General features: G+C 46.5%; 1 protein-coding gene across 1 annotated transcript in view; it reads right to left on the bottom strand.

Annotated features, from left to right (window-relative positions):
* Positions 1-9,761, bottom strand: part of LOC130178769 (stonustoxin subunit beta-like) — a 15,989-nt gene extending 6,228 nt beyond the window's left edge. The window contains exons 1-3 of the mRNA XM_056391227.1: positions 9,741-9,761; positions 8,747-8,845; positions 1,813-1,941 (exon numbers count right to left, since the gene is read on the bottom strand). Of these exons, the coding sequence (XP_056247202.1) occupies positions 1,813-1,941; positions 8,747-8,845; positions 9,741-9,761 (249 nt within the window). The remainder of the gene's footprint in view (positions 1-1,812; positions 1,942-8,746; positions 8,846-9,740) is intronic.
* Positions 9,762-11,701: the final 1,940 nt, after the last annotated feature.

Below are 11,701 nucleotides of genomic sequence, written 5' to 3'. Positions count from 1 at the left end.
AAAATGATTCAATAAAATCAACTCAAATTAATTCCAGGTGACGGATCTGACTGGAGACTATTTGAAAGAAAAAAAACTTAATCTCGGACCTTGACCTTTGACCTCGGAAAGAGCGTTCCTTTATGGGACAGGGGTTGATAGGAACTGTGAACTGCGGACGACGAGCGCCGGCCAGTGCATTGCCTTTGATCTCCCAGTTTCAACTGCCCAGTCGTCGGACGAAGCAGGGGGGATCATCGAGAAAGATTTAAAATCCTAACCCGAACCCTTCTAATACTACGGATCCTACACCTGGCCCTAACCCTAATATGGCTGTCACTAACCCTAACGTCTACCTTAACCCTAAACTCTACCCAAATTTTTAACTTTAAATTCCTTTTAAAACAACAAAATAATTTAATATATGGTGTAATATATAATATATGATAAAATTTATTCAACAATAAGATAGAGTAAAATGGATACTATCAATGTTTTATAGTATATACTATAGTTTATTCTTATTCTTATTATTATTATTATTGTTTATTTATTTATTTTTTATTTTGTTTATTATTTTTTTATTATTATTTTTTATTTTTTATGTATTATTATATTATATTATTATATTATTATTTTATTATATTATTTTATTATTATTATTTTAATTTATTATTTGTTATTAAAACAAATTTTTACATTATATTATTATTATTATTTTATTATTATTATTATTATTATTGATTATTTATTTACTATTGTTTTTCTATTTTTTAGTATTTTATTCTTTTATGCAGGTATTTTAATTAATAAAAATAAGATTTTTATTTGGGTTACTATTTTTATTTTATCTTTTCTTTTTTTTCTTTCTTTTTTTTTTTTTTCTTCTCTTTATCTACTAAACCTGTCAGTTCCTATGGAGTGACAAATTTTCTCTCTCTTTTTCTCCTTTTTTTTTCTCTTTTCTATGACCTTTTATGCCCCTTTCTCTACATTTCTAACTCACTCAGGGTGACATTTACTTTTACTAAAGCATCATGGGAAATATCAGACCAGGAAATATGTTCATCACAATATTCACAAAACAACCCTATTGGATAAAACATCCTGAAATGCACACCATGGGAATACAATATTTTGGACCCGCGAGCGTGTTTCGCATCGCCAACAGTGACTACCCTCACATACAGAGGTTATTTTTTATGGGCGGCGGCCTACTTTTGCTCAGGCAGAGGTGAGTTTACGCTTTGCAATTGCCAGTGAAATACCTGGTGATTGTATGCAGTTTTTAACCCCTTGGGGGTTGATTACTGTACAGAAAAGAAATCAAATTTACCAACAGATCCTGGTAACAGGATATTGCACCTGTTGGTAATACAGTTACTGGATCTAGTATCCGGTCTCTGTCAACTTAACCAGCAGGCCCTTATAATAGGGCATTGCACTGCTGGCTCTGCAGCCTCCGGCCCTCGGGCTGGGGGTTGCTGTGAAAAATCAAACCCCAACTAGCTTCGGCTAACCTTTATTCAGGAGGAAGTACAATACCCTGGGGTCGTGCGGTGTATGGGGCACAGGGATTGTACCGGGAAGACAGGCTACTGGAGTCGTGCGGTGTATGGGGCACAGGAGCTGTCTTGGGGAGGGAATTAGTATGGACACCCTGGGGAGATTTGGACTGGCGGTGCTATAGTGCGGCTAGTCTTTATCCTCCCTGCTCTGGGGGGAACTAGGAAGGCAACGTATAAGCGGGGCTGGTCCTGGTGATACCTAGGGGGTTGTTCGGGGTGGCCTGGGGTTCGACCTGGGTGCCTGGGGAGCTTGGAGGCACCTGACTTCGGTGGGGTGGGCTCTGAGTTTCCCAGCGACTGGATTGACCAGGAAGGCACTGCTTGGTAGGGGCTGGTCCTGGTTCTCTCCGGTCGTGGTGCCTGTGTTGCCCCTGGAGGGATTGTCCTGGGGTCCCTGGAGGACCGAGGAGGCAGTGTTTCATCGCGGCTGGCCTCGGTCTTCCCAACCTGGGGATTGACTGGGAAGGCAACGCTTGTTCGTGGCTGGTCCTGGCTGTTCCTGGGGGATCTCCGGACCTTCCTTAATGGCAATCAAAACCAAGTTGGAGCCCGGGAACCATTCTTCAACAACGAACCTGTTGGGCCAGATTGGAGTAACCTAGCGGTGTTAACAACCAATCTTGGCTAGCAGGTAGGTGAGTAAGATCGTCCTTGAGTCCGATTTAGGAACCGGATTGAGGATACTCCGAAAGAAAAGGACATATGTCCGCCTCCCTGTCCCCTTGTCCATGATAGAGGACTAAAGTCATAATGACCTTGGGACCTGGCTTTGACCACTTTCTTCCTCATTCCCTCCGAGACCAACTTGTTGGATTAAGGGAGGATTCTTCAGGCATCTCAGCCGGTGAACTTGGTACTACTTCTTGTCCTATGGACACACAGTGAATAGTTTTTTAACTAAACTAAACACAAGACGGCAAAACAAATATCTAACCTACGTCTAACAACGTATTTATACTATACAGGACAACAAAACAAACAGTATGGAGATATATAAAGGATGAACGATTATTCTAGATGTCAGCCAATAATGTTTTGGAAGAAAAAAAAAAAAAAAAAAAAAAAAAAAATCCAAACTATGACCTGCACAACACAATATTGGCTACGAAACACACTGCGAGGATTGATCAACCTCGACGGGGCCTCCCTCAGGGAGGGTGTCTAGTGATAATGGCCGAAACGCCCGATGATCCTGAGGTCCACTACTGAGGATGTGTTTCGAAAATTCATCTGAAAAGCATAAGAATTATAGAAGGTTAATTACTTTACCAATTAAGGTCATAACTTTCATCTTATCTCTCAACCTTTTTTCTTGCTCGTCTTTCCTTTACTCTGAAGCGTGGCAAACACACGGTGGGGGAGTCTAAAAGTAGCATGCGTCGGCCAGTGCATTGCCTTTGATTCTCCATTCAACTGTGATGCCCAGTGGTATTATGGGGAGAGTCATCGTGATAGTTTTTCTAAACCTAACCCTAACCCTAACCCTAACCCTAACCCTAACCCTAATATAAACCAGTTTGAATCCCCAAAGGGAACTGAAAAATTAAGATATTAAACTATTATAAAACAGGATTATAACACAATTGGCTATGGGACACACCCTGAGACATGATCAACCTCGGGGGGGCCCCCTCAGGGGAGAATGTCTAGTGATAAACGGCCGAAACATTCGATGAGCCTGGGGTCCACTACTGATGATGTGTTCCAAAATTTAGAGGATTATTATTGTTGTTATTATTATTAATAACAACAATAAACAACACTGAAACAGACGTCTGAAAAGAAAAAAAGAGCACCTTTAATCAAGCATTTAAAACCACCAGATTGGGGATATTTATTCAATAAAACAAAACTCATGGAACAAAACAGAACAACCAAAAAATAATGGAAAAATAAGAAATTAACTTCAAAGGAGAAACCTGACTAAAGCCTGATATGGACACAAAATTAAAACCAGGACACAATATCTGGATAGAGAAACTGAAACATAGAAATCCAAAAAAAACAACAATACTGAACCTAAAATTCCATAAGAAAAATAAAAAAAGAATAAAAAAAGAGAAGAAAGAAGAAAAAAATAAACAAAGAAAAAAAGAGAAGAAAAAAGAGAAGAGAAAAAAACATTTTACTCAAGACTTTAAAGCCCTGAATGGGAAAATGATTCAATAAAATCAACTCAAATTAACCCAGGGGACAGATCTGACTGAAGACGGATGGAAGAAAAACTTAACCTTGACCTTGACCTTTTGACCTCTGAAAAAAACATTCCTTTATGGGACAAGGGTTGATAGGAACTGTGAACCGGTGACGACGGCGTCGGCCAGTGCACTGCCTTTGATCTCCCAGTTTCAACTGCCCAGTCGTCGGACGAAGCAGGGGAGATCATCGAGATAATTAAAAAATCCTAACCCTAACCCAGCCTTCTGAGTCGCTCCCTTCCGAATGGCCGCCATGGAGGTCTCTCATATGCTGCCGGGAGACACGGTTAAATTCTGTGTTTTAATAATTTCCGAAAAATTTTCTCGAAAGTCCACAAATTTGGTATCTACGGACTCGGCTCGTCACGCTGAGTAACATATGTCAGCCCCAGGCTTCGAAGTCGCTCCCGTCGGAAGGGATGCCTCGTTAAACGTGTCGAGGCCCGCTTGCTGCGACGAAAAATTTTGTCAAAAGTCCACAAATTGGGTGTCTACGGACTCGGCTCGTCAAGCTGAGTAACATATGTCAACCCCAGCCTTCTGTGTCGCTCCCTTCCGAAGGGTCATCTCTCATATGCTGAGGTGCCACACCATTAAGACTAGTGTGAATGTCGCAACGGAAAAGTTTGTCCAAAGTCCACAAGTTTGGTGTCTACGGACTCGGCTCGTCACGCTGAGTAACATATGTCAGCCCCAATATGTCAACCCCAGCTTCTGTGTCGATCCCTTCGAAGGGTCATCTCTCATATGCTGAGGTGCCAAACCATTAGATAGTGTGAATGTCGCAAGAAAAGTTTGTCCAAAGTCCACAAGTTTGGTGTCTTTACGGACTCGGTCGTCAGCTGAGTGAGTAACATTCTGTCAGCCCCGGCCTTCTGAGTCGCTCCCTTCCGAAGGGTATCCTCTCATATGCTGAGTGCCACTCATTAAGATCTAGTGTGAATGTCGCAACGGAAAAGTTTGTCGAAGTCCACAAGTTGGTGTCTACGGACTCGGCTTGTCACGCTGAGTAACATATGTCAGCCCCAGCCTTCTGAGTCGCTCCCTTCCGAAGGGTATCTCTCATATGTGAGGTGCCACACCATTAAGACTAGTGTGAATGTCGCAACGGAAAAGTTTGTCCAAAGTCCACAAGTTTGGTGTCTACGGACTCTGCTCGTCACGCTGAGTAACATATGTCAGCCCCAGCCTTCTGAGTCGCTCCCTTCCGAATGGCCGCCATGGGAGGTCTCTCATATGCTCCCGGGTGACTCGGTTAAATTCTGTGTTTTAATAATTCCGAAAAATTTTCTCGAAAGTCCACAAATTTTGTATCTACGGACTCGGCTCGGCACGCTGAGTAACAATATGTCAGCCCCAGGCTTCAAAATCGCTCCCGTCGCCGAGGGATGCCTCGTTAAACGTGTCGAGGCCCGCTTGCTGCGACGAAAAATTTTGTCAAAAGTCCACAAATAGGGTGTTAACGGTGACTCGGCTGTCAAGCTGAGTAACATATGTCAGACCCCAGCCTTCTGAGGTCGCTCCCTCCGATGGGTCATCTCTCATATGCTGAGTTTGCACACACATTAAGGAATAGTGTGAATGTATCAACGGAAAAGTTTGTCCAAAGTCCACAAGTTTTGGTGTTACGGACTCGGCTCGTCGCTCGAGTAACTTATGTCAGCCCCAGCCTTCTGAGTCGCTCCCGTCCGAAGGGTCATCTCTCTATGCTGAGGTGCACAACCATTAAGACTAGTGTGAATGTCGCAACGGAAAAGTTTGTCCAATGTACACTAAGTTTGGTAGTCTACGGACTCGCTCGTCACGCTGAGTAACATATGTCAGCCAACGGCCTTCTGAGTCGCTCCCTTCCGAGGGTCATCCTCTCATATGCTGAGGTGCCAAACCCATTAAGACTAGTGTGAATGTCGCAACGGAAAAGTTTGTCCAAAGTCCACAAGTTTGGTGTCTACGGACTCGGCTCGTCACGCTGAGCTTAACATATGTCAGCCCCTGCCTTCTGAGTCGCTCCCTTCCGAAGGGTAATCCTCATATGCTGAGGTGCCACACCATTAAGACTCGTGGGAATGTCGCAACGGAAAAGTTTGTCCAAAGTCCACAAGTTTGGTGTCTACGGACTCGGCTCGTCACGCTGAGTAACATGGTCAGCCCCAGCCTTCTGAGTGCTCCCTTCCGAATGGCGCCATGGGCGGTTCTCATATGCTGCCGGGAGACGGTTAAATTCTGTTGTTTTAATAAATTCCGAAAAATTTTCTCGAAAGTCCACAAATTTGGTATCTACGGACTCGGCTCGTCACGCTGAGTAACATATAGTCAGCCCCAGGCTTCGAAGTCGCTCCCGTCGGAGGGATGCCTAGTTACTGTGTTCGAGGCCCGCTTGCTGGGGACGAAAAATTTTGTCAAAACGTCCACTATTTGGGTGTTACGGACTCGGCTCGTCAAGCTGAGTAACATATGTCAACCCCAGCCTTCTGTGTCGCTCCCTTCGAATGGCCGCCATGGGCGGTCTCTCATATGCAGCCGGGAGACACGGTTAAATTCTGTGTTTTAATACTTTCCGATAAATTTTCTCGAAAGTCCACAAATTTGGTATCTACGGACTCGGCTCGTCACGCTGAGTAACATATGTCTGCCCAGGCTTCGAAGTCGCTCCCGTCGGAAGGGATGCCTCGTTAACGTGTCCGAGGGCGCTTGCTGCGACGAAAAATTTTGTCAAAAGTCCACAATTGGGTGTCTACGAGACTAGGCTCGTCAAGCTGAGTAACATATGTCTGCCCCAGCCTGCTGCAGTCGCTCCTTCTGAAGGGTCATCTCTCATATGCTGAGGGTGCACACCATTAAGACTAGTGTGAATGTCGCAACGGAAAAGTTTGTCCAAAGTCCACATGTTTTGGTGTCTACGGACTCGGCTCGTCACGCTGAGTAACATATGTCAGCCCCAGCTTCTGAGTCGCTCCCTCCGAAATGGCCTCCATGGGAGGTCTCTCATATGCTGCCGGGAGACACGGTTAAATTCTGTGGTTTTAATAATTTCCGAAAATTCTTCTCGAAAGTCCACAAATTTGGTTTCTACGGATCGGCTCGTCACGCTGAGTAAAATATGTCAGCCCCAGGCTTCGAAGTCGATCCCGTCGCGAAGGGATTGCCTCTTTAAAGTGTACGAGGCCCGCTTGCTGCGACGAAAAATTTTGGTCAAACGTCACTAAATTGGGTGTCTTGGACTCGGCTCGTCAAGCTGAGTAGTAACATATGTCAACCCCAGCCTTCTGTGTCGATCCCTTCAGAAGGGGTCATCTCATATGCTGAGGTGCCACACCATTATGGACTAGTGTGAATGTCGCAACGAAAAGTTTGTCCAAAGTCCACATGTTTGGTGGTCTACGGACTCGGCTCGTCACGTGAGTAACATTATGTCAGCCACAGCCTTCTGATTCGCTCCCTCCGAAGGGTCATCTCTCATATGATGAGGTTGCCACACATTAAGATAGTGTGAATGCTCGCAACGGAAAAGTTTGTCCAAAGTCCACAAGTTTGGTGTCTTCGGGACTCGGCTCGTCACGCTGAGTAACATATGTCAGCCCCGGCCTTCTGAGTCGCTCCCTTCCGAAGGGTTCATCTCTCATATGCTGAGGTGCCACACCATTAAGACTAGTGTGAATGTCGCCAAATAGAAAAGTTTGTCCAAGTCACACAAGTTTGGTGTCTACGGACTGGCTCGTCACGCTGAGTAACATATGTCAGCCCCAGCCTTCTGAGCTCGCTCCTTCCGAATGGCCGCCAGGGAGGTCTCTCATATGCTGCCGGGGGACACGGTTAAATTCTGTGTTTTTATATAATTTCGAAAAATTTTCTCGAAAGTCCACAAATTGGTATCTACGGATCGGCTCGTCACGCTGAGTAACATATGTCAGCCCCAGGCTTGAAGTCGCTCCCGTCGGAAGGGATGCCTCGTTAAACGTGTTCGAGGACCCGTTGCTGCGACGAAAAATTTTGTCAAAAGTCCACAAATTGGGTGTGTCTACGGACTCGGCTCGTCAAGCTGTGTAACATATGTCAGCCCCAGCCTTCTGAGTCGCTCCCTTCTGAAGGGTCATCTCTCATATGCTGAGGTGCCACACCATTAAGCACTAGTGTGAATGTCGCAACGGAAAAGTTTGTCCAAAGTCCACAAGTTGGGTGTCTACGGACTAGGCTCGTCACGCTGAGTAACATATGTCAGCCCCAGCCTTCTGAGTCGCTCCCTTCCGAAGGGTCATCTCTCATATGCTGAGGTGCACACCATTAAGACCAGTGTGAATGTCGCAACGGAAAAGTTTGTCCAAAGTCCACAAGTTTGGTCGTTACGGACTCGGCTCGTCACGCTGACTAACATATGTCAGCCCCAGCCTTCTGAGTCGCTCCCTTCCGATTGGCCGCCATGGGAGGTCCTTCATATGCTGCCGGGAAGACACGGTTAAATTCTGTGTTTTTATATTTCCGGAAAATTTTCTCGGAAAGTCCACAAATTGGTATCTAAGGACTCGGCTCGTCACGCTGAGTAACATATGTCAGCCCCAGCTTCGTAGAGTCGCTCCAGTGGAAGGATGCCTCGTTAAACGTGTCCGAGGCCCGCTTGCTGCGACGAAAAATTTTGTCAAAAGTCCACAAATTGGGTGTCTACGGACTCAGCTCGTCAAGCTGAGTAGTAGTAACATATGTCAACCCCAGCCTTCTGAGTCGCTCCCTTCCGAAGGGTCATCTCTCATATGCTGAGGTGCCACACCATAAGACTAGTGTGAATGTCGCAAAACGGAAAAGTTTGTCCAAAGTCCACAAGTTTGGTGTCTACGGACTCGGCTCGTCACGCTGAGTAACATATGTCTAGCCCCAGCCTTCTGAGTCGCTCCTTCCGAATGGCCGCCATGGGAGGTTCTCATATGCTGCCGGGAGACACGGTAATTAATTCTGTGTTTTAATAATTTCAAAAAAAATTTCGCGAAGTCCCAAAATTTGGTTATTTACGGACTCGGTGTACGTCACGTAGTAACAAATGTCAGCCATGGCTTCGAAGTCGCTCCCGTCGGAAGGGATGCTCGTTAAACCGTGTTCGAGGCCCGCTTGCTGCGACGAAAAATTTTGTCAAAAGTCCACAAATTGGGTGTCTACGGACTGGCTCGTCAAGCTGAGTAACATATGTCAGCCCCAGCCTTCTGAGTCGCTCCCTTCTGAAGGGTCATCTCTTCATATGCTGAGGTGCACACCATTAAGACTAGTGTGAATGTCGCAACGGAAAAGTTTGTCCAAAGTCCACAAGTTTGGTGTCTACGGACTCGGCTCGTCACTGCTGAGTAACATATGTCATCCCCAGCCTTCTGAGTCGCTCCCTTCGAAGGGTCATCTCTCATATGCTGAGGTGCCACACCATTAAGACCAGTGTGAATGTCGCAACGGAAAAGTTTGTCCAAAGTCCACAAGTTTGGTGTCTACGGACTCGGCTCGTCACGCTGACTAACATATGTCAGCCCCAGCCTTCTGAGTCGCTCCCTTCCGAATGGCCGCCATGGGAGGTCTCTCATATGCTGCCGGGAGACACGGTTAATTCTGTGTTTTAATAATTTCCGTAAATTTTCTCGAAAGTCCACAAATTTGGTATCTACGGACTCGGCTGTCACGCTGAGTAACATATGTCAGCCCCAGGCTTCGAAGTCGCTCCCGTCGGAAGGGATGCCTCGTTAAACGTGTCCGAGGCCCGCTTGCTGCGACGAAAAATTTTGTCAAAAGTCCACAAATTGGGTGTCTACGGACTCGGACTCGTCACGCTGAGTAACATATGTCAGCCCCAGCCTTCTGAGTCGCTCCCTTCCGAAGAGTCATCTCTCATATGCTGAGGTGCCACACCATTAAGACTAGTGTGAATGTCGCCGGAAAAGTTTGTCCAAAGTCCACAAGTTTGGTGTCTACGGACTGGCTCGTCACGCTGAGTAACATATGTCAGCCCCAGCCTTCTGAGTCGCACCCTTCCGATGATGGCCGCCATGGGAGGTCTTCATATGCTGCCGGGAGACACGGTTAAATTCTGTGTTTTAATTATTTCAAAAAAATTTTCTCGAAAGTCCACAAATTTTGTATCTACGGACTCGGCTCGTCACGCTGAGTACTCATATGTCAGCCCCAGGCTTCGAAGTCGCTCCGTCGGAAGGGATGCCTCGTTAAACGTGTCCGAGGCCGTTTGATGCGACAAAAAATTTTGTCAAAAGTCCACAATTTGGTGTCTACGGACTCGGCTCGTCACGCTGAGTAACATATGTCAGCCCCAGCCTTCTGAGTCGCTCCCTTCCGAAGGGTCATCTCTCATATGCTGAGGTGCCACACCATTAAGACTAGTGTGAATGTCGCAACGGAAAAGTTTGTCCAAAGTCCACAAGTTTGGTGTCTACGGACTCGGTCGTCACGCTGAGTAACATATGTCAGCCCCAGCCTTCTGAGTCGCTCCCTTCGAATGGCCGCCATGGGAGGTCTCTCATATGCTGCGAGGTGACACGGTTAAATTCTGTGTTTTATTAATTTCCGAAAAATTTTCTCGAAAGTCACAAATTTGGTATCTACGGATCGGCTCGTCACGCTGAGTAACATATGTCAGCCCCAGGCTTCGAAGTCGCTCCCGTCGGAAGGGATGCCTCGTTAAACGTGTCGAGCCCCGCTTGCTGCGACGAAAAATTTTGTCAAAAGTCCACAAATTGGGTGTCTACGGACTCGGCTCGTCACGCTGAGTAACATATGTCAGCCCCAGCCTTTGAGTCGCTCCCTTCCGAAGGGTCATCTCTTATATGCTGAGGTGGCCACACCATTAAGACTAGTGTAATGTCGCTACGGAAAAGTTTGTCAAAAGTCCACAAGTTTGGTGTCTACGGACTCGGCTCGTCACGCTGAGTAACATATTGTCAGCCCCAGCCTTCTGAGTCGCTCCCTCCGAAGGGTCATCTCTCATATGCTGAGGTGCACACATTAAGACCAGTGTGAATGTCGCAAGGAAAAAAGTTTGTCCAAAGTCCACAAGTTTGTTGTCTACGGACTCGGCTGTCACGCTGAGTAACATATGTCAGCCCCAGCCTTCTGAGTCGCTCCCTTCGAATGGCCGGCCATGGGAGGTAATCATATGCTGCCGCGGAGGACACGGTTAAATTCTGTGTTTTAATAATTTCCGAAAAATTTTCTCGAAAGTCCACAAATTTGGTATCTACGGACTCGGCTCGTCACGCTGAGTAACATATGTCAGCCCCAGGCTTCGAAGTCGCTCCCGTCGGAAGGGATGCCTCGTTAAACGTGTCCGAGGCCCGCTTGCTGCGACGAAAAATTTTGTCAAAAGTCCACACAAATTGGTGTCTACGGACTCGGCTCGTCAAGCTGAGTAACATATGTCAGCCCCAGCCTTCTGAGTCGCTCCCTTCCGAAGGTCATCTCTCATAAGCTGAGGTGCCACACCATTAAGACTAGTGTGAATGTCGCAACGGAAAAGTTTGTCCAAAGTCCGCAAGTTTGGTGTCTACGGACTCGGCTCGTCACGCTGAGTAACATATGTCAGCCCCACCTTCTGAGTCGCTCCCTTCCGAAGGGTCATCTCTCATATGCTGAGGTGCCACACCATTAAGACTAGTGTGAATGTCGCAACGGAAAAATTTGTCCAAAGTCCACAATTTTGGTGTCTACGGACTCGCTCGTCACGCTGAGTAACATATGTCAGCCCCAGCCTTCTGAGTCGCTCCCTTCCGAATGGCCGCCATGGGAGGTCTCTCATATGCTGCCGGAGACACGGTTAAGTTCTGTGTTTTAATAATTTCCGAAAAATTTTCTCGAAAGTCCACAAATTTGGTATCTCTACGGACTCGGCTCGTCACGCTGAGTAACATATGTCAGCCCCAGGCTTCGAAGTCGCTCCCGTCGGAAGGGATGCCTCGTTAAACGTGTCCGAGGCCCGCT

Source organism: Seriola aureovittata, chromosome 12 (genome assembly GCF_021018895.1).
Source record: "Seriola aureovittata isolate HTS-2021-v1 ecotype China chromosome 12, ASM2101889v1, whole genome shotgun sequence".
NCBI classification, from domain to species: domain Eukaryota; kingdom Metazoa; phylum Chordata; class Actinopteri; order Carangiformes; family Carangidae; genus Seriola; species Seriola aureovittata.
The sequence above is the reverse complement of the archived record's forward strand: the minus strand, read 5'-3'. Positions and strand labels throughout refer to the sequence as shown.